The 23,065-nt window shown below is 33.1% G+C and overlaps 1 protein-coding gene across 1 annotated transcript in view; it reads left to right on the plus strand.

The window, feature by feature from the left end:
- The window catches only part of LOC148274262 (DGAT1/2-independent enzyme synthesizing storage lipids-like), a gene marked incomplete at its 3' end in the record, with an annotated part of 68,034 nt that extends 46,843 nt beyond the window's left edge, over nucleotides 1–21,191 (plus strand). Inside the window, exons 3-5 of the mRNA XM_088237376.1 lie at nucleotides 17,095–17,189; nucleotides 19,271–19,435; nucleotides 20,998–21,191. Coding sequence (XP_088093502.1) covers nucleotides 17,095–17,189; nucleotides 19,271–19,435; nucleotides 20,998–21,191 — 454 coding nt within the window. The remainder of the gene's footprint in view (nucleotides 1–17,094; nucleotides 17,190–19,270; nucleotides 19,436–20,997) is intronic.
- Nucleotides 21,192–23,065: the final 1,874 nt, after the last annotated feature.

Below are 23,065 nucleotides of genomic sequence, written 5' to 3' on the forward strand. Positions count from 1 at the left end.
TGTTCTCTATCTCTGTTTTATATTAGAAATCAAACACTGATTTGAGTCTACTGAACACTTTATTTTATTTTTACAAATATAAAAAGATTAAAAAACAAAAATTTCGTGACAATTGTTTTGCCTCGTTAGGGCATTTTCAAACGAATAAAGTAGAAAATTCAAGTTAAAAATTTAAAAAAATTCAAGTAGACTCAAATCAGTGTTTGATTTCTAATATTAAAAGTTTAATATGGAGTTCTACAAAATAAACACCAAATCAATCAAGCTATCTGTGTTGTTTAATTTGTTAATCTTAACGACTCCCTAGACGGTGAAATCCCGTCTTTTGTCTACAAATATTTGGACAAACTTAAAATATTGTAATATATAACGTAAAAGCAAACACAATATCTTGTAGAGCATAAAATTTTCTTTTGAATGACATATAACCTTTATTTTTTTTTTAACTCATTTTTTCATTTTCAAAAAAACAGTCACAACTTATGTTGATACCCAATAGTTTTTAGACAATAATTGGAGATTTTAACTTCACTAAAATCAACATTGAAAGCATTTGCCACCTAGCTGAATTCGTTTCAAAGACTATATGTCTCTCTTCGAATTCACTCATAGAAGCAAGCAATTTTTTCTTTTTCATTACGAATTGTCTTCCTCTACTAACCAAATTCAGTAAGGAACGACGCGAAAAAATATTTACATTTACAACTTTAAATGTCCCTTTCTCTGTCGCTCTAAAACCCCCCTCATCGTCTACAGGTAGGGACAAGGGAAGCCTAGTGAATGGGTAGACTTCCATATTCCCTTCTCTAAAGTGTTCTCCGTCGCTGTTGTAATTTGTTAATTGGAGATAACTTTGTTAGCTTCTCATTGTAATCGGGGCCCTGGTTTATTATTGAATTTGACGATCGACCTAGTAACTTGCCCGTAAAACGTCTGTCGGGCTTGCATACTGTAATATCATATCTCCTGGTTCAACTCTCGATGACTGATAAGGCCCAGACATGGGTTAGAGATCGATTTTGATAATGTTCTTCAAGTTTTTGAACCTCTCCAAACTCGCGTTGCATATTGTCACGTAAAAAATAACATCAGCATCAAACAGAAAAGAAAAAGAAACAGAAAAAGACAGAAAAAGGTCCCATGGAGTTATGACTTTTTTTAAATTAATAAATTTCACAAAAGGTACATGTTTTAAACAAAATCTATACAGATCTACTTTTATACATCTAGTAAATGTTATCACTGTAACTCTCCAAAAAAAGAGACTAACTCTTGTGCTTGGAGAGTGACTTACACCGTTGTAGTTAACAATATTTTGAGTTTGTCCAAATTTTCGTAGACAAGGACTGGATTCAACTCCCTGGGGAGCTGTTTATATTAACATATTACAACAGAAATACAAAATACAACAGAAATAATTCAATTAGACGAATCTCACCCGCATAAATAAAGGTTTCAGCTCTTTAACTTCACAAACTTCACACTTTAGGCAGAATGGTGAATGTTACACAGTGTGTAAAGTGGCCACTTAAATCAGCCAATGACAGGTCATAAGCCCCTTCCATATTACCTTATTTAAGGTATTCTTCATCCCTGTTGTAATTAGTTTATCTTTAGATTTGCTTTAAATTTATTTATTGATATATTATTTTTAATAGTTTTTAGTTCATTGGGGAGATAACTATATTCTTTTACACCTATAAAGACAAAGCTATTTTGACCATGACTTGTGTGGAATTTAGGAATTTTAATATTATGTTGGTATCTGAGTGACTTATTCATCTTAAATTCTTTTATTTTTTCTTCTTCGTAAATTTGTAAAATATAATTTATTTTATAAAGAGTGTCTTCTGTATGAACCTGAAATATTTTATATAGATTTTCCGTATAATGTTGAGGGTTTCTTTAAAACTACTTTAATATTTATTATTTGTACTATTTTAAGAGGGTTTAATATATTGGCATATGCACCACCCCATCCTACAATACCATATTGTAACAAAGATTGTACAATTGAGTAATAATCTATTTTGAAATTATCGATTTTTAAAATATTCCTTAATCTTATAAATATGCATATTCATTTTCTAATTCGTTTAACTAGTTTACTAATCGGGTCGTTTCATTTGAAGTTTTGGTCTATGTATACAACAAGATATATAAGTTTATCTGTTGTATCAAGTACTGAACATGTTAGATCGCAGTTAGTTTTGTTGCAATTGCTTTGGTAATAATTATTTTTACTACTGAATCTAAATTTGTTTTGTTAATAAAAAATGGGATGATTTTTGTCTTTTCCGTATTTAAAGATGATATATTTTTGCCAAACCATAATTTCAATTTATTTATAACGTCATTATACTCTATCCAACCATTTATTTAACTTTTGACAGCTCGATTATGTATCGATTAGGGATGTCCTAATGCGTTACCGAATCGATTTCTCATAAAAATCGACTTTATTTATGAAAAACTTTTAATCTCTACATTTTGTAGTTTATAAACATACCCATACGTTTAAAGCAGAGTTTATATTACGAAAGCGCTGTAGTAAAACTTTTTTTTTTTAAAGTCTTCATTCAATAAAAAATATTGCAAAAAATACATCATTTCTTTACAAAAGAAACTTTAAATACAGTCTCGATAAACTCCTTAATTGGAGTTTGTCATTGGGTGCAGGAGCTACAGAAAACCCAAATATGCATAGGACTATTTTATTGTCGTAATGTAAATTGAGAAATTTTGTGTCGCGACACTGTCAGTTTGTCGGCGACAATAATAAACGACAGCGACCACGGCGCCATTAAAATTCAATATATTCTGACGAACTGTCAAATTAGTTTTGGCCATAGACAATCGATAAGTAGTTTTTAATAAATATTTGATATTTTCACAATATTGAATCAGTTAGACATTTATATTTCATGTAAATTAGTCGTATTCATTATTAAGTGAATAAAAATACTGTGGCCTTCCATAGAAAATTATTTTTTTTAATTTCCGGTTTTAATTTAATTCACAGTTTACATTTTTTCATGAAAAAAATCAACTTGTATAATCCTCGTTGCATAAGTAGGCTCAATAAACATCGATATCGATAAATATCGGAGCAAAAGAACATGTCGCTTCACTATCGTAATGAAAAAAACATGAAGTATTGCATTTTTAGGTCTATGGTTGCCTGTCAATAATTACGGAACTTTATAGGCGCCCATGTGTCAAAAGTTAAATAAACGCTTGGAAATACTGTAGCTACTTAATTTACTAAGTTCCAGTTAACTCCCTCAACTAGAACAACCGTATCATCGGCATATGATATTATTTTTGAATTTAAATTTTGACAAAATATGTCATTGACAAATAAAAGAATAAATAGAAGCGGACCAAATCGCAAGTTTCCAAGTCTTATGTCTTAAACTGAACTTCTCCTCTCTTGTCGACTCTTCTGTGCTTCTCCTCAAAAGTCTTGACTCCGGAATTAGACTAACTTTGAGTTGTAACTATGCCATCAGAATTCAAAGGTTAGAAAAGCTCCCGAAGCCGCGAGAATTTTTTGCTCCATAGTTGGCGCTTCTGAGGCTCGACCGCAACCAACTATCGACGTGCTAATAAGCGACATGATAACAATTTCTCACCATGGTTGTTTATCGTATTCGCGGTCACAATGGAACATCATTGAGTAATGGTATTGATTTAAGGTAATTTATACACGAATACATTTACACATTTCTATTTTTAAATATCTTTAACTTTTTTTATCTTAATTTTCTATTGAATATGTTTTGACTTGAATTATAAAAAAAACTTTAATTTCATTGGTTGTATGGAAGAAATTGCCATTTGGCAATAAGCCTGCCAATGTACAATTAACATTATGTACAAAAAGTAAAAATATATATATTTTTTTAAAATATTAAATGTCAAAATATTTACGTTTCGCGACGTACAATCCTGCTGCGCAATCACATATTTGAATTTCACCGGTGTAAATATGGAAAATATTCAAAAACTGCTATTTTTATTTATTTATTTATTATTTATCATGCTATTCATTGCATTTAGCCGCGGTTGGCAAGCCAAATGTCAAGAAAAGCCGCCGCCATAGTAATTGTAATTTAATTTTCACCATTTTTCTTTAGAAACTTCTTACTATTTTGCAAGTGCAATACATTATATTATTTTTTAAAGTAAACGCTAAATTTTTCGTTAACGAACTGTATTTATTTATGAGGAAATCAAAAAACAAACCGACATGAGCGTTGACTTATGACTGCGATAACTTAAGCATGTTAATTATTGTTCATTGTGATCGCTCAAATGCTTAGCATGTTTTTAAGCACGTCGATAGTTATTTGTGATTGAGCTATTGACGTGTAAGGGGTATCCTTGCATTTTTTTAGACACAGTTATGTTTTCCGATGGAGAACACGTCGTGCGCTCCCGCCACCTACCGACAGTGCGAGATCCGCGCGGTCATTTGTTTTTTGACTTTGTAGAACAATACCGCCGCGAATATCGGGAGCTCGTGAGATCATTTGTTTGATAGATACAAACGTTTTTTGATCTTACATAAATGTTGTAATTTTAATTTGTGAATGACCCTCGTACAACAGTAATTTTTTTTTTTTTTATCAAGATAAAAACCCATTTTATTATTCTGCTTTCAAGAAGAAACCAAACAGTCAACATGATTTGTGTAATTCATTGAATTAAGAATAATCCAGAAGGAGCGTAGAAACATATTTGAATACATCGGACTGTGTCCAATAATTCTCCCACCATGCTCCACTTTCGCCGCGCGCGTTCGCGATGTCGCCGCGTAATGTTGCACGATGGGAAAAAAATATAATTATAACACAAATGTAAGGTAAAAAAAAAGCAATCTGTTAATTTCTCTAAAATTTTATTTTGCACGCTGAAATATTGATCGACACAACAGAGTAGATAAGTAAAGGGTCATTTAATAAGAGTTATTGAATTAATGAACTCTAAACTTAAAATATAAAACGGATATTTTTACATCATGTTAAATAATATTTGATGTTTTAAAGATAATGTCGGTCAAATATTCACGTATGTTTAATCCTAGATCCAATTTTCATTACTTCTCTCAATAGATGAGCAAAGTAGGGTAAAAAAATTTACTACCCTGGCAACACTAAGGTAATGTTCATTTTGTTTCTTCGACAATCTGACAGATGGAAAAATGGAGGGAAGAACAGCTGAAACTCAAAGTCTCAGGAGTTAGCTTTTAGCTGATACCAAATAAATCGATCTTAACCGAGAAGAAGAAGAAGATTAAACTTTCAGAAATAATTTTCAAGAAAAGGCTAAGGTAGAAGTCGCTTTGCAATTTACGCATTTCATTTTCTTTAATTTTGGTCGGTAGTTTATTATACAGCGTTTGAGAGATATTCTCCAAGGACTTTTTACCAAACTTGGTAGAATGAAATTTTGGTACATGCAGGGTTTTCGAGCTGCGCGTATTGTGGCTATGGATATCGCTATTAAAAAATTGCTTTAAATTTGAATGAGCCGAGGAATTCTTAGTCTTTTGCACATTGAATCTATTTGTTCTTTCCATTTAATATTTTGGTCGATTACTATTCCCAGATATTTTATCTTAGATTTTTCGGTCAGTGTAACACATTGAGAAGGACATTTTTGTTATGTTTGTTTTTGCTAAAAAATATTTTTGGAAATCAACAAAGTTACATAATGCTTAAATTATTTATTAATAAGATTTAAAAATAAATTAAATATGTAAATTGACATTAACAAGTGTCTCATATTCTAAGGCACTACGCTTGACCTCTGTAAAAAGTGATTAGTCACAATTCACAATATGGAGGATTTGAACCATATCGTGAGATAACTACTGTTATAACATTTGTTATTATTATTATGGTCGTGACGGTAACTTTCATAACACTATCACCTCCCGAGAGTACCTACTCTGGTCCTCCGTTAATTGTTATCTTCACATATTTGGACAACACTAAAAAACAATTGATAATTACTGTTTTCAAATAACCCTTTGGCCCCGATGGCTAAATTCACATTCTGTCATAACAATTAAAACAAAAACACTTTTTGGTGGAATCAGGCGGGAGTGTAAATCTGAGTCAGGTATAATTGATAAGATTAAGAAATTATTAATTAATTATTAAAATTAAATTTAACAGCCTTTTTAGCCATATAGATCATACAGGATTACAATTATTTAAAAATAGTGTATGCTTTTGAATAAAACTTTTGAATAAAACTCCCGTTGATTCCTTTTTCTCTTACATCATTTTACATTACATACATTAATATTGTTAATTTTAATCAATTTTCTCTACTGAAATTTGGATACCTGCTAAAATCGTTATAATGAAATTTTATCAACTACCTTTGGTTTAAAATCTTCTCCTTATATTGCTTTTTCAAATTTTAAATATTACTTGCCATACCTGTTATTCTTTCTTTTTTCTGTGCTGCATTGATATGTTTTTATACTTTTAAACTAATTTTAATGACTTATATTGTACATGTATATAAAATCAATATATTGCTGCTTTTACTATAATGTGTCATTAATTTTGAAGATGTTTTTAAATTGACTTAAATGTATTGTCTTAAATAAAAATTCTTTAATGATTCTTCTCATCGTTTCTTTGAATCCCTTAAAATATGTATGAGTATATTTATGTTTTTCCTTTTTAAAAGTGTTATTATTATTTTATTTTATTTTTACATCTGAGCATGTTTTTCATTCTTTATTTTAATTCTTTACTTTTTTATTTTAATTTTAATTTTTAAACAATTTCTATTTATGTTTTTTTCCTTCTCTTTTTTGTACTTTATTCATTAACCTTAAATATAACTATTTTATATTATGGAAACTTCACTGGTCCATTAGAGTTAAGTTTAACTGTGTAAAATATAAACTATGTACCTGTACTGTATGTTTCCTAAATAAACGAAAAAGGGGTCTCTGAGATGGTTTGGTCGTGCATAACGAATGGACGACGAAAGAATTGTAAAACAAGTATATATTCAATTCAGTTATTTAAATATAACATATACATTACAGACATATATTCAATACGTACATATTATAAAAAAGAAAAAAATCGGAAAAGAATCGGAAGTTTCGGAAAACCCCTTCGGATACATGGAACAGATCAACATCCAGAGCGATGTTGTTCAGCATAGCGGTAGCCCTTCCAACAGGCATAACCATAGGCAAGTTGGTCCTGTATATCGGAATATGAAACAATCTATGCTGACGCTGTCTTAGGTAATTATCAGGAACATAAAATGAAATAAAACATACAAACAAATGCTTATCATAATCTCAGAATTATCGATCATACCGCGCAACAATAGATAAAAAAGTGTTGTCAAATACACATTCCTTCTAGTCTCTAAACTGTTGTAGCCGAGCATACTCTGGAAAAACTCGGTCGGGTAGAGCCGAGGATAATACCCGCACTCTCTCATGTAGAGATATCTCAGAAACTTCTTTTGGATTTTCTCTATCATAAGAGAGTACTTCAGTTATGTGGCCCCCAAATCATCGAGCCACTCTCGAGTCTACTTCGCACCGAGGAGCCGTAAAGAGTTCTCAGTACGCGGGTATTTTCGAAAACCCTGGCAGTACGCAGAACAATGGCGTGTACAGAAGTACGGGCCCTAGTGAAGGAGGAAATATGTCGAAAATGAACGGTAACGCGAGACGAGGACGACCAAGGAAGACGTGGCACGATCAGATAAACCAATACCTTAAGTCTGGTCATGTCAAAAGCAGGCAGAACCGAAAGGCATGACAAGATGTATGAATGTGGAAGAAGCTAGAAATTTATGCCAGGATAGAATTGTGTGGCGGTCCATTCTCTCTGCGTACCCCTAAGAGAAAATGGCGTGATGGCAGTAGTAGTAGTAGTAGTAGTAAAACACATTTTTTTCTCTGCCGACCGGTTTCAAAGCTACTCAAGCTTCATTATCGAGGTATACTTAACTAATGAATTATATCCTATTTCATTTTTACAGTGATTACTAAATATTATATTGTTGATACATACACGGACGTAAAAGAGAACCGAATGTGCAATTGCCTCACACTCTTTACGTTTTCATCTTGATACTACAGGGATACGAATTTGGGAGTGAGAGAGACAATTTTACACGGCACACGCGTGGACAGAAAATTTGCCAGTACTTCTGCCAGACGCCTATTAGTATCTCTCCGTATTTCGTCGGGGGTGGTTCTTTCGTTCGCGTTGCGAGCATGAGCTGATGGTTTTTTCATGCTTTAAATTCAATTCAATTAAATATCGCCAGCGATGTTTGTACACCAATATTTTCATCAAAGGCACAGAGCAATTGTGTACAGAGTAGAGTGTTAACTAGTATAATTTAGATTGTTTGATATTTGCGATTTATTCAATTTTGTGTCTTACGTCAATCGATATTATCTTCTGGCCAGGGAAATATTCTAGAATAATATTGTTCGTGACATTGGGAACTTTTTTGCTGATGTTTATATCGTTTGGCCATTGTCTTCCAACAATCAACCGTTTATAATTGACTTGACGCGGCTCTACAATTACTTTGGTTTGCGTAGGTTTTACATAACTATTATTTGGCAATTAATTTCAATTCGTATTGTTTTATCTTTACTGACCGACCGAAATAAGATTTTCAACCGAAACTTATTGAAATTAGCTAAAAGTCACTTCAAAACGCCCAAAATAAGGTGTTTTTTTTTTGCTAAACCTTACGACTTCATTACAATAATAGTATTAAATGCTAAAATTTCTCTTCTGTGGCCCCAAGAGTATTCATGTTCATGTCCAATGTCCTGGATGAACATGTTAAATTCTTTGCTTCATTTTAAGAATTTACAAACCCAACCAAATACATTAAAAACTTTATACAACACATTACAACAGAGATGAAAAACATTTAAACAAACAAACAAACAAACCATCACGCCGTTTCCCCGTAAGGGTAGGCAGAGAGGATAGAACGCCACAACACTCTATCTTTGCATACAGATCTCGCTTCCTCTACATTCATACATCTTCTCATGCACGCGCGCCGATTATTCCGACTTTTGACATGTCCATCTTTAAGTATTTGTTGGATTTGGTCATGCCATGTCTTTCTCGGTCTTCCTCTATTTCTGCATCCATCAACATTCGCATTGTAAATATTCTTAGCCGTTCTCTCGCTGTCCATTCGTTCTACATGTCCAAACCAGCGCAGAGCTCCTTTCTTGATTTTGTCGATAATGCTTGTCTCAGCCTTACATAATGTACGGATCTCAACATTTGTGCATCTATCGTACATAGTTTTACCACACATTCGCCTGAGAGATCGCATTTCGACAGCATTCAGCTTACTTTCATCCCTGTTTTTCCAAGTCCATACTTCGCTCCCATACATCAGGGATGGGACCTGAAAAACATTTAAGAGAAGGTAATATAGAAGTCTAGGCATGTACAGGGCTTATGACCTGTCAATGGCTGGTTTAAGTGGCCACTTTACACACTGTGTAACATTCACCATTCTGCCCATATTTAAACATCTATATTCCTTCAGTTCTTTGTTAAGAAGCTGAAACCTTTGCCTAGTATGTAGGTGAAATAATTCAATGAGACGAATCTCACCCGCATAAATAAAGATTTCAGCTCTTTAACTTCACAAACATCAACAGATGAAAGAATTGAAGGAATATGAATTCATTTTGAATCAACGTTCGCGTATTGTCAAACCTTATTTTATTGTTGTCATTATTTCGTATTTATTGCATTTTGTGGTTACCTACCGTACTCGTATTGTATGGGACTCGTCGCACATTATTCATTCGATGTGTATCAGTTAAATTTTAAAATAAAATGCTTTTTTTTTTCAGAAAAGGTTTTGAAATTTAACATACTTTAAAAAAAAAAACAATTTATATCATTTTTTGATTTGAATTTTAACAAAAAGATTTCTAACTTTTTACTAAGCTCTTTATTATACCATTTTTAATACAATTGCAAGTTTAAACTATTATTATTTATACTTACGCACCCACACCCACACACACGCACCCCCTCCCTCATTCATTCCCACACGCACATGTATCCTCTCCCTCATTCATTCACGCATACACACATTCACATACACATGAATACAAACGTCACACAAATACAATTACTAAACTTTTTTTCTTATACATTATGTGTCATTATATTTACAGTGGATTTTTATAATTGGCTTTAGCATTGTTAAGATTTTTCTACTTATTTTGTTTATGTATTAGCTGTAAAAATCCCAAATAAAATAAATATAGATGTTTAAATATGGGCAGAATGGTGAATGTTACACGGTGTGTAAAGTGGCCACTTAAACCAGCCATTGACAGGTCATAAGCCATGTAGATGCCTAGACTTCTATATTACCTTCTCTTAAATGTTTTTCATCTCTGTTGTAATATGTTAATATAAACAGCTCCCCAGGGAGTTGAATCCAGTCGTTGTCTACAGAAATTTGGACAAACTCAAAATACTGTTTAAACAACACTTTTGTACGCAGTAATTTGGAGTTTGCATCCGTCGTGTGGAGCCCTCAATACACAACAAACATCGAAAGGATTGAAAATGTTCAACGAAAATTTTTAAAATACCTAGATTATAAAAACAATAAAACGCTTTGTACTTACAGCCAATCTGCCAAACAAAATGGATTTTTTACCCTTGAAAAAGACGCTCTGATTATGCTATTTATATAAATTATTAAATAATAAAGTAGACTCTTTTAACCTACTCTCCAAAATTAATCTTAATGGCCCCTTTCGCGTGACAAGAAATAAGTATTTATTCCATCTGCCAGTCTGTAGCACTAACTATGCACAACACTCTTTCCTCTATCGTTCTTGCTCTAACTATAATGCCTTTTTTTCATCTATTGATATATTTTACATGCCCCTTAATTTATTTAAAAATAAATTAAGACTAATTCTTTCTGGCTGCGATACGATCCCACATGCTATTTAATGATGCTCACTTTTACACACACCTGAACACTTACTTTCACATAAACACACCTATACACTTACTCTCATACAAATACACATAAACACACCCTTTTGTTGTATCACAATTTAATATGTATGATTCTTATTTAGATACTTCGTTTGTCTGTCTTTAAATCGTATCTTTTTTATGTTATCATGTCATTGTCGACTGTTTGTTTTTTTAAATAAATAAATAAAACGAAAGCCATTTTCAGGAGAAGTGTACAAGTTTGTATTTCGTCTCAGGGAAGAGAATTAGCGAAGAGAACTAGCTTCTGAATTGAAACATAGTTTTTTGGCAGTGCTTTATTGTAATAGAGGACATGTTTTAATTTGAACAGTACTGAAATGATCATATTTTTTTCACTACATTTTGTCGAACAAATACAAAAAAAATACAATTGAAATGTATATTTGGGACTCTTCCGTAAAAAATAGAAAACCGAAACTAGTCCACCGATCACGTGGCAAAGTCGCGAGCCATAAGATGCACCCGAGTACAGCCGAACGTAATCCGATACATCCCGATCGCAGGTTTCGGCTTCAGCAGACTTCGAAACCGAAATATAAACACAGGTTTCGGGTATTCAGAATTATCAGGTTTCCATACAAACCAAACAAAAATGAATTTACAGCATAGTACTTAGGTATTTCAAAGCCCACACCACTCACCTGGATCCATTCTGAAGGTCTTGGGCCTCATTTAAGATCATTTGGAGGATACAAAAATGTGTTTTTAGTGGGTAACTGACGTATCATATTATGATGATTTGAATGCGTGACTTGTCTATTTGTAGCATTAATGGAGGATACAAAAATGTGTTTTTAGTGGGTAACTGACGTATCATATTATGATGATTTGAATGCGTGACTTGTCTATTTGTAGCATTAATGGAGGATACAAAAATGTGTTTTTAGTGGGTAACTGACGTATCATATTATGATGATTTGAATGCGTGACTTGTCTATTTGTAGCATTAATGGAGGATACAAAAATGTGTTTTTAGTGGGTAACTGACGTATCATATTATGATGATTTGAATGCGTGACTTGTCTATTTGTAGCATTAATGGAGGATACAAAAATGTGTTTTTAGTGGGTAACTGACGTATCATATTATGATGATTTGAATGCGTGACTTGTCTATTTGTAGCATTAATGGAGGATACAAAAATGTGTTTTTAGTGGGTAACTGACGTATCATATTATGATGATTTGAATGCGTGACTTGTCTATTTGTAGCATTAATGGAGGATACAAAAATGTGTTTTTAGTGGGTAACTGACGTATCATATTATGATGATTTGAATGCGTGACTTGTCTATTTGTAGCATTAATGGAGGATACAAAAATGTGTTTTTAGTGGGTAACTGACGTATCATATTATGATGATTTGAATGCGTGACTTGTCTATTTGTAGCATTAATGGAGGATACAAAAATGTGTTTTTAGTGGGTAACTGACGTATCATATTATGATGATTTGAATGCGTGACTTGTCTATTTGTAGCATTTATGGAGGATACAAAAATGTGTTTTTAGTGGGTAACTGACGTATCATATTATGATGATTTGAATGCGTGACTTGTCTATTTGTAGCATTAATGGAGGATACAAAAATGTGTTTTTAGTGGGTAACTGACGTATCATATTATGATGATTTGAATGCGTGACTTGTCTATTTGTAGCATTAATGGAGGATACAAAAATGTGTTTTTAGTGGGTAACTGACGTATCATATTATGATGATTTGAATGCGTGACTTGTCTATTTGTAGCATTAATGGAGGATACAAAAATGTGTTTTTAGTGGGTAACTGACGTATCATATTATGATGATTTGAATGCGTGACTTGTCTATTTGTAGCATTAATGGAGGATACAAAAATGTGTTTTTAGTGGGTAACTGACGTATCATATTATGATGATTTGAATGCGTGACTTGTCTATTTGTAGCATTAATGGAGGATACAAAAATGTGTTTTTAGTGGGTAACTGACGTATCATATTATGATGATTTGAATGCGTGACTTGTCTATTTGTAGCATTAATGGAGGATACAAAAATGTGTTTTTAGTGGGTAACTGACGTATCATATTATGATGATTTGAATGCGTGACTTGTCTATTTGTAGCATTTATGGAGGATACAAAAATGTGTTTTTAGTGGGTAACTGACGTATCATATTATGATGATTTGAATGCGTGACTTGTCTATTTGTAGCATTAATGGAGGATACAAAAATGTGTTTTTAGTGGGTAACTGACGTATCATATTATGATGATTTGAATGCGTGACTTGTCTATTTGTAGCATTAATGGAGGATACAAAAATGTGTTTTTAGTGGGTAACTGACGTATCATATTATGATGATTTGAATGCGTGACTTGTCTATTTGTAGCATTAATGGAGGATACAAAAATGTGTTTTTAGTGGGTAACTGACGTATCATATTATGATGATTTGAATGCGTGACTTGTCTATTTGTAGCATTAATGGAGGATACAAAAATGTGTTTTTAGTGGGTAACTGACGTATCATATTATGATGATTTGAATGCGTGACTTGTCTATTTGTAGCATTTATGGAGGATACAAAAATGTGTTTTTAGTGGGTAACTGACGTATCATATTATGATGATTTGAATGCGTGACTTGTCTATTTGTAGCATTAATGGAGGATACAAAAATGTGTTTTTAGTGGGTAACTGACGTATCATATTATGATGATTTGAATGCGTGACTTGTCTATTTGTAGCATTAATGGAGGATACAAAAATGTGTTTTTAGTGGGTAACTGACGTATCATATTATGATGATTTGAATGCGTGACTTGTCTATTTGTAGCATTTATGGAGGATACAAAAATGTGTTTTTAGTGAGTAACTGACGTATCATATTATGATGATTTGAATGCGTGACTTGTCTATTTGTAGCATTAATGGAGGATACAAAAATGTGTTTTTAGTGGGTAACTGACGTATCATATTATGATGATTTGAATGCGTGACTTGTCTATTTGTAGCATTAATGGAGGATACAAAAATGTGTTTTTAGTGGGTAACTGACGTATCATATTATGATAATTTGAATGCGTGACTTGTCTATTTGTAGCACTAATGGAGGATACAAAAATGTGTTTTTAGTGGGTAACTGACGTATCATATTATGATGATTTGAATGCGTGACTTGTCTATTTGTAGCATTAATGGAGGATACAAAAATGTGTTTTTAGTGGGTAACTGACGAATCATATTATGATGATTTGAATGCGTGACTTGTCTATTTGTAGCATTAATGGAGGATACAAAAATGTGTTTTTATTGGGTAACTGACGTATCATATTATGATGATTTGAATGCGTGACTTGTCTATTTGTAGCATTAATGGAGGATACAAAAATGTGTTTTTAGTGGGTAACTGACGTATCATATTATGATGATTTGAATGCGTGACTTGTCTATTTGTAGCATTTATGGAAGATACAAAAATGTGTTTTTAGTGGGCAACTGACGAATCATATTATGATGATTTGCATGCGTGACTTGTCTATTTGTAGCATTTATGGAGGATACAAAAATGTGTTTTTAGTGGGTAACTGACGAATCATATTATGATGATTTGAATGCGTGACTTGTCTATTTGTAGCATTTATGGAAGATACAAAAATGTGTTTTTAGTGGGTAACTGACGAATCATATTATTATGATTTGAATGCGTGACTTGTCTATTTGTAGCATTTATGGAAGATACAAAAATGTGTTTTTAGTGGGTAACTGACGAATCATATTATTATGATTTGAATGCGTGACTTGTCTATTTGTAGCATTTATGGAAGATACAAAAATGTGTTTTTAGTGGGTAACTGACGAATCATATTATTATGATTTGAATGCGTGACTTGTCTATTTGTAGCATTTATGGAAGATACAAAAATGTGTTTTTAGTGGGTAACTGACGAATCATATTATTATGATTTGAATGCGTGACTTGTCTATTTGTAGCATTTATGGAAGATACAAAAATGTGTTTTTAGTGGGTAACTGACGAATCATATTATTATGATTTGAATGCGTGACTTGTCTATTTGTAGCATTTATGGAAGATACAAAAATGTGTTTTTAGTGGGCAACTGACGAATCATATTATGATGATTTGCATGCGTGACTTGTCTATTTGTAGCATTTATGGAGGATACAAAAATGTGTTTTTAGTGGGTAACTGACGAATCATATTATGATGATTTGAATGCGTGACTTGTCTATTTGTAGCATTTATGGAAGATACAAAAATGTGTTTTTAGTGGGTAACTGACGAATCATATTATTATGATTTGAATGCGTGACTTGTCTATTTGTAGCATTTATGGAAGATACAAAAATGTGTTTTTAGTGGGTAACTGACGAATCATATTATGATGATTTGAATGCGTGACTTGTATGGTAGGAGAAAAGTATGGAATTGGAAAAATGATGATGAAAATAGGCTGAATGCTGTCGAAATGTGAACTCTCAGGTGAATGTGCGGTAAAACTATTATACGATAGATGCACAAATGTTGAGATTCGTACATTATGTAAGACTGAGATAAGCATTATCGATAAAATCAAGAAAGGAGCTCTGCGTTGGTTTGGACATGTAGAGCGAATGAACAGCGAAAGAACGGCTAAAAATATTCACGATGCGAATGTTGATGGAGAAATAGAGGAAGACCGAGAAAGACATGGCATGACCAAATCTAACAAATACTTGAAGATGGACATGTTAAAATCGGAATAATTGGCGCGCGTGCATGAGCAGATGCATGAATGTAGAGGAAGCGAGGTCTGTATGCAAAGACAGAGCGATATGGCGTGTTCTATCCTCTCTGCCTACGCCTACAAACTGACGTTCGACGTAAGGATGTTCAAACATGGGTAGAATGGTGAATGTTACACAGTGTGTAAAGTGGCCACTTAAACCAGCAATGACAGGGCATAAGCCCTGTAAATGCCTATACTTCCATATTCCCTTCTCAGAAATGTTTTCCTTCTCTGTTGAAATAAATTTAAATATGAAAAACTCCCTAGGGAGGAAATCCAACCAGCCTTTATTTATTGTTCATTTGCTGCATACCTATGCTATAATTTCTTGTTAAATTTTTGTTATTTCGTTATTTTCTGCTGATTTTACGTATCTATATTTTCTTCACTTGTGCCCAGGCGTTTTGTAATTTGTTTCATTATAATAGGGTATTATCACTCGGGGGGAATATCGGATTTAACCTACTCTTCAAATAAAATATTTTTTGAAGATTCTCCTAGTGTTTATACCAACCCTTATAATGAATATTTTCATTCATTATTTTCGCTTCGAAAATAAGGTCTTTCGAAAACGATCGTTTCCCAAATTGGTATTAAATTTTGTCACAGAAGTTCACGAGTAATGCATTCATTTTAATGTTGGTATTACCACAGGCCACAGATAGAAATATAAGGAGAGTTGTCTATGCATGTTATCTTAAGCCCCCCCCTTATCCACTCCACACGCCAGTTCCAGGCCCTGACAGATGAAAGTGAAAACGGATTACATCTTACATCTCGAATTTCTTTTATTATTTTATGGTTTTCAACCTCTCATAAATATAAATTTATTATGATAATGATAAATTGAATTATCAATTAATCATGAACATTATAAATCACAACTCGTAGCGTTTGATAAGTGACAGGACGCCGAAAATGTAAACAAACGACACATAGAAAAAGGAAGCTATTTACAATACTCTATAAAATCCATAGACATTGATGAAAACAATCTGATGACGTCACAAAACAACCGAAGACGTCATACTTGATGACGTCACGAATTGTTTGTTTTTGGCACCATTCAAATTACTAGAATTTAATCCTTTATATCTCCCTTATTTCTTAACAGATTTTAATAAGAATAATACTGATCGGCTTGTGATTTTTTAGATTAATTTATTAGCTTAATTAATCCATGATAATTGCGCATTGTTTTTTTTATTTTTTACTTGATGAAAGCGAAATGTTGTTTTTGTTACAGACAAGATCTGGTCGGCGGAAATACTTCAGATTGGAGAGAACGGGGTACTAAAGTGGTCGCTGCTCTTTGGGACGCTCACGGCTGGCTTTGGCATGGTATTATGATTTATTTATTCATTTTATTTCAATATCGACAGAGTTACGAATGGTGGAATCAGGCGAGAGAGCTAATCTGAGACAGGTGTAATTGATAGAATTAAGAAAGGGTCACTGAGATGGTTCGGTCACGAAGAACAAATGAATGACGAAAGAATGGTAAACCACAGAATTAAATAGTCCAGAAACCTGAAACTGAATCCGACTAAACTACTCGCAAATGAGAAGTTTTACGTTTTGCCCATTAGGTACTCTGTAGACGTCGCTTAGTACGCAACCGATTTTAATTCAGCTACGCCGTGTTGTGTCGTTCGCGAGTGTCGAAATACTGCTGGGATTAAAATGGAATACGGTAGGATTACATTTCATGTGTAAGTAGCGAATTCACAAATAATATTATTAAAGAATTCAATTATTCCACCGTCTGTCAGACTGTTAAGTAAAACAAGGTAGACATTTTGTTAGTATTGCCAGGGTAGTCGAATTTTTTACCCGGCTTTTTTTTAAATAAGCCTTAGTATAATATTAAACAGTATTAATTTACTTAATTAGTAAATGACTATTTAATGTTTTTTTTATATTTACCGAATACAAATACCTTTTTTTTATAGTCCAGTCAGTTAAATATTTTTTGTGGCATTTTTAACCACTATTTTTTTATTCCACCGACCGGTTTTAAAGGCATTAGGTCTTTGGAAAATATTTGCCATTCCGAATATAATAAACTGCCAGATGAGCTAAAACACGAAAAATTTAATCAAAAATCCAGAAGTTTCGCAATTAAAAAATATTTCTTAAATTTTTTTATTAGTGATAATTATTAATGTAATTTATGTAGATCGTGTAAAGTACCGTGTTTTATGTTTCTTGTACAGTAATGTTTTCTTTCTATATCGGATATATTAATATGTATGATATTATGTATTGTCAAAAAAATATTTTTTTTTATGTACGGTCCCAAATGAGTTTCTTTAATAACTCCTGGGAGTATAATATGTCCTTTTTGTATTATATATTTTATTAATAAAAAATAAATAAAAAAAGCAAACAAGCTTCTTCGTCAAGGTTTACGTAACTAATGAATTCTTTCCTAATTTATTTTTATCATGTTTACTAAATACTACACGTGGAGCCTATAAATCGATTTTTTTTTACCCTAAAAGGGTGGTAATTTGATATGATTATTTTCGAAACTAGACAAGAGTGGACTTAAAGAAATATTGTTTATTTGGTTATTAATTATTTTTTTTTCTTATCGTGAATCGCTTTTTTTTAATTTCTAAGATGTCTAATTTTAATATTTTATTTCCACGTGTAGTATTTAGTAAACATGATTAAAAATAAAATAAGAAAGAATTTATTAGTTATCTAATTGGTGGACGTACTTTGGGCCTTGCATTCCTCGGTCTCCATCCGAGAACACACTTTGTCCATCTATCATCAGACTCGTTGGTCGCGCTAGTGGTTGATGGGATTGAGTGGTTTGTGGCTGGATGGGCCACCAGCGGATGAAGGTCCACCTATCCTACCCATCCTGTGATCTCCCAACTTCCAATGTTTGTTATTCTCCTCGTCTCTATGGCCATGGGTAGCTATGGTTGCTATGGGAACAATTTTCCATATCCATAGCAACCAACATCAACAATAACACATTTTTTGCTTCTTGATAATTTATGCCAACTTCCTCATGTTAGAATTTTATCTGCCCGCATCTGCTCGTCCTATAATCATCTGCCCGCATCTGAACATTTTTACATCATCTGACCGCCGCTCCGCCACATTCATCATTATATTTTGCAAATAACTTAAGTGAAAGAGCCGTGTTCACCGAAAAGGAAAAAACTACCCAGAAGCCAGGACTTGGAGATATCATCCGGATTCCTGTCCCTGATTCCCTTTCCTGTCTTCCTAAAGGTAGAATTTTGTCTACTGAAGTTTGTTGAGCCGCATACTGTTCGATTCCGCATTTTCCATCTCCGCGCAACGCATCTCTTATTTCCCCGCAAATTATAATCGCCACCCCACTCGTAGTATGGAAATGCTATATTTTTAAAACACACTAAATGAAATTGCAATTTCAGGGTATGAGATAGAGGGTCTGGAGAACATTCCTAACACTCCAGTTCTGTACATCTTCTACCACGGAGCTCTGCCGGTGGACATGTACTATTTCCTCTCCAAGATATACCTGTACAAGAACAACCTCATCCATACCGTGGCCGACAGACTGCTCTTCAAGATTCCCGGTAAGTTGTGTGATAATCGGAAAGTTCTGTGCTAGGGAAATTTAAATATATTTTCTTACATGAGCGAAAGATTAACTGTAAAACCTCGTTTTTATGTTCCTCAATTTTACGTTTTCCCGCTTTTTACGACAAAATGTTTAGGTCCCACTTTGTTTTCAAACATTATCATTTAAATATCCCCTCAATTAACGTTTTTCATAACCCTGGTTTTACGTTTAAAAATTTTCGAAACTTATTCGATTTGTCAACTGACGTCGAGCCGCGCACCGCCGCGTTCGCCCAAATGGTGGATAAAAACAAGATAAATGAAAAAATGAGTAAATTGTTGTCTCAAACTAAATTCATAGTAGGTTAAATTTAATTGACCATTTTGTTTAACTGACATTTTGACATTTTACTCAATTGTGGCATAGGGTTGACGCATGAACAATAAAGTCTTTACATCAATAAATTTAAAACGCGGAAAGTTTAAAAATTTGGTAATAGAAATATTATTTGAAATTATAAACATGATTTGGAAAGTAGATTGTTTTAACAGATATCGTAAAAGTGTGAAACAGTTTTGCCGCGATGTAAATGACAGTTTAAATTCTGTGTTGCCATACTAAAAAAAGTGATACCATACAAATAAAATTTCCCAATATTTAGGGAAAAAATCATTGTATGCATTTTATTTAATTTATTTTTTTTCGTGTTTTTAAGGTTTTTAAGTACCTATATAAAATTATTTAAACTTGTTTTTTTTAATTCAATAAAAAAAACGCATTGTGGTATTGATTTAAAAATACAAAATATTATTAATGAAATCATAGGTAATATAAATAATCCAACAATGTTTGAGTATGTCCAAATGCTTGCAGACTGGCTGGATTTTCTCCCTAGGGAGTTGTTCATCTTAAAATTTATTTCAACAGAGAGGGAAAACGTTTTTGAGAAGGGAATATGGAAGTCTAGGCGTTTACAAGGCTTATGACCTGTCATTAGCTGGTTTAAGTGGCCACTTTACACACTGTGTAACATTCACCATTCTGCCTATGTTCGGACATCAACATTTCCTCTCCTCCGGATGAATCTCACCAACATAATAAAGGTTTCAGCTCCTTTACTTCACAAAAGTCAACAGATGGAAGAGTTGAAGAAATGTGGATGTTCAAACTTGCCTAGACTTCCATATTCCCATTTCAAAAACGTTTTCCCTCTCTGTTGAAATAAATTTAAATATAAATAATCCCCAATTATAACAGTTTTTAAAATTTTTCTGCTGTTTTTCATTTCCTCACTTTAGCGTTTCCCTCAGTTTGACACTCTTTTTTGTTGTTCCTTGAAAAACGCAAAACAGGGGTTTTACTGTACTTAGAGACGTGGCAGGTTTACAATAACCAATCAGTTGTAGCATTTTTATGTTGTTGTGGCAGCCGGAAACAGATTTTCTATTTCCTGGGTTTTTTTTACTTTTGTCAGGTACTAAGTGTTTTATTTTTATTATTCTGAATAACCAACCGCAAAGTAACCGGTTCAAATATAAATTTTTACTTATTAATATACCTCTTTCTCTGCTCCAGGCTGGTCCATATTCCTGGAGAGCCTCCACGTCATCCCCGGTACCGTCCAGCAGTGCGTTGGGGTCCTGAGGGAGGGAAACCAGCTGGCCATCGCCCCCGGCGGAGTGTACGAAGCCCAGTTCGGCAGCGAGCACTACAGGCTGCTGTGGAAGCAGAGGAACGGATTCGCCAAGGTGGCTCTCGAAGCTAAAGTTGTGAGTCTTACATCACATCAACTACCATTTTAATGAGGATTCTGAGCTGATTATTTTATTTATGCTTTATCAAGTTAGTTCATAACATCTAAAGAACTAATATAATCTTTTAATAACATAACAAATTTTTTAATCAAAATTTCTCTATAACATATTTTTTCTAATTAATTTGAAATATTTCGATAGGTACAGCTTCAATCCCTTGTGCAATGAGTTTTGAGATTCTGTTTTTCTCCTCATTGGTAATCTTATCTTTTTTTTACCCCTTGTTTCATATGTATGACATTGTTGGTTAAATTTTATTATTGTTTTTTTTTTTTTATCCCCTTAATTATTTTATGTATAAAAATCTCTACATTATATTTAATTTGCTGCTTTACTGTGAGCGAGCCAATTTCCTTGTGCATTATTTCTACATTAGAATAGATATTTCTTTTGAGTATAATCCTCATCGCCTTATTTTGAAGAATTTGCATATTTTTAATTTCTCCTTCATTACATAAAAAAAGAATAGAAGAACAGTAACTTATGTGTGGACATCAGAGGGTTTTATTTATTATTTATTATGTAAATAATTTAGCTACTAATTATCCTGCCTATGTCAGCCTCGTGGTGTAATGGTCAGCGCGTTTGCCTACCATGCGAGAGGTCTCGGGTCGATTCCCGACATGGTTGACATGAAATATTTATTTTAAAAAGGTGTTTTTACGCTAAAATATTTCATAGTCCCCCGGACTGGCACCTGATGTGTAAGACTGATCATCTTACCTTCATGTAACAAAAATGATCAAGATACACTGCGATTGGTGTACCAATGCAATGTCCTATGCACCATTAGATGCGGAAAGGGAATGATGCTGATGAATTATCCGTGTTCAGTAAAAGAGATGAGACGTCTCTCTTCACACTTGAGAGGAAAATTAAGAAAGATATGAAAGTGGAGTTTTAAAATACGGTATAACGAAGAAGTCTACAATGTGGAGGGTAGGTACTATTTGCAAACCCGGCAAAATCCATTTTTTTTTATTTTGAGCAAATCACAAAAAATAACACGTGACTGACCGAAGTTTCGTTTTCCGACAAAAATTGGCCGAAACTTCGTTGTAACTGAAACTTTGGTTCCGCCGAAACTTCGGTTCCTCCGAAACCTCGGTCCGGCCGAAACTTCTGCTTAACCAAAACTTTAGTTCGGCCGAAACTGTGGTTCAGCCGAAACTGAGGTTCAGCCGAAACTTTGGTTCAGCCGAAACTTGCGGTCTGGATGTGTTGGATTACGTTCGGCTGTACTCGGGTGAAAAATTAGCACAGTTAGAGATATTGCATTTTTGTTCAATCAAATAATTTACTTTTATTTGCTTTTTATATATATTGATAATTTTTACGTTTTTTTCATTATGTATTTTTGTATAATTTAATTTAGTACGTACTATAATTTGTACCAACATTAGAGATGGGACAAATTGATCGAATTAAAAAATAATTCATGTTATGTTGTTCATGAAAAAAGTATAAATGTCTTCTTTTTTGTTGAATAATTTTCTTAAACACACTATAATAGGCTTGTTTTTGCGTGTTTATATCAATTTTCGGAAGCAGAGTCTCATGTTTGCATGAAAAAACTGATAAAATCAGTACATGATCAGATCAGTGATCAATAATTTCCCATCACTAGTGACATTAGTTTGACAGCTGTCATTCTAATCAAGCTATATTTTAAGGACTATGGCTACACATCACCGGAAGAGAGTTAAACACATCTAGTATTAAAAAAATATATTTGCGTTCGTATGGTTTACCCAAATATTTAAATAATAAGGAACATTTTTAGCGAGTCGTATGTAACTTATTAGAAAATGAGAATCAACCACGGACCA

The sequence above is a fragment of the Micrasema longulum genome, unplaced genomic scaffold (assembly GCF_059751315.1).
Source record: "Micrasema longulum isolate JH-2025_06_02 unplaced genomic scaffold, ASM5975131v1 h1tg001711l, whole genome shotgun sequence".
In the NCBI taxonomy this organism is placed as follows: domain Eukaryota; kingdom Metazoa; phylum Arthropoda; class Insecta; order Trichoptera; family Brachycentridae; genus Micrasema; species Micrasema longulum.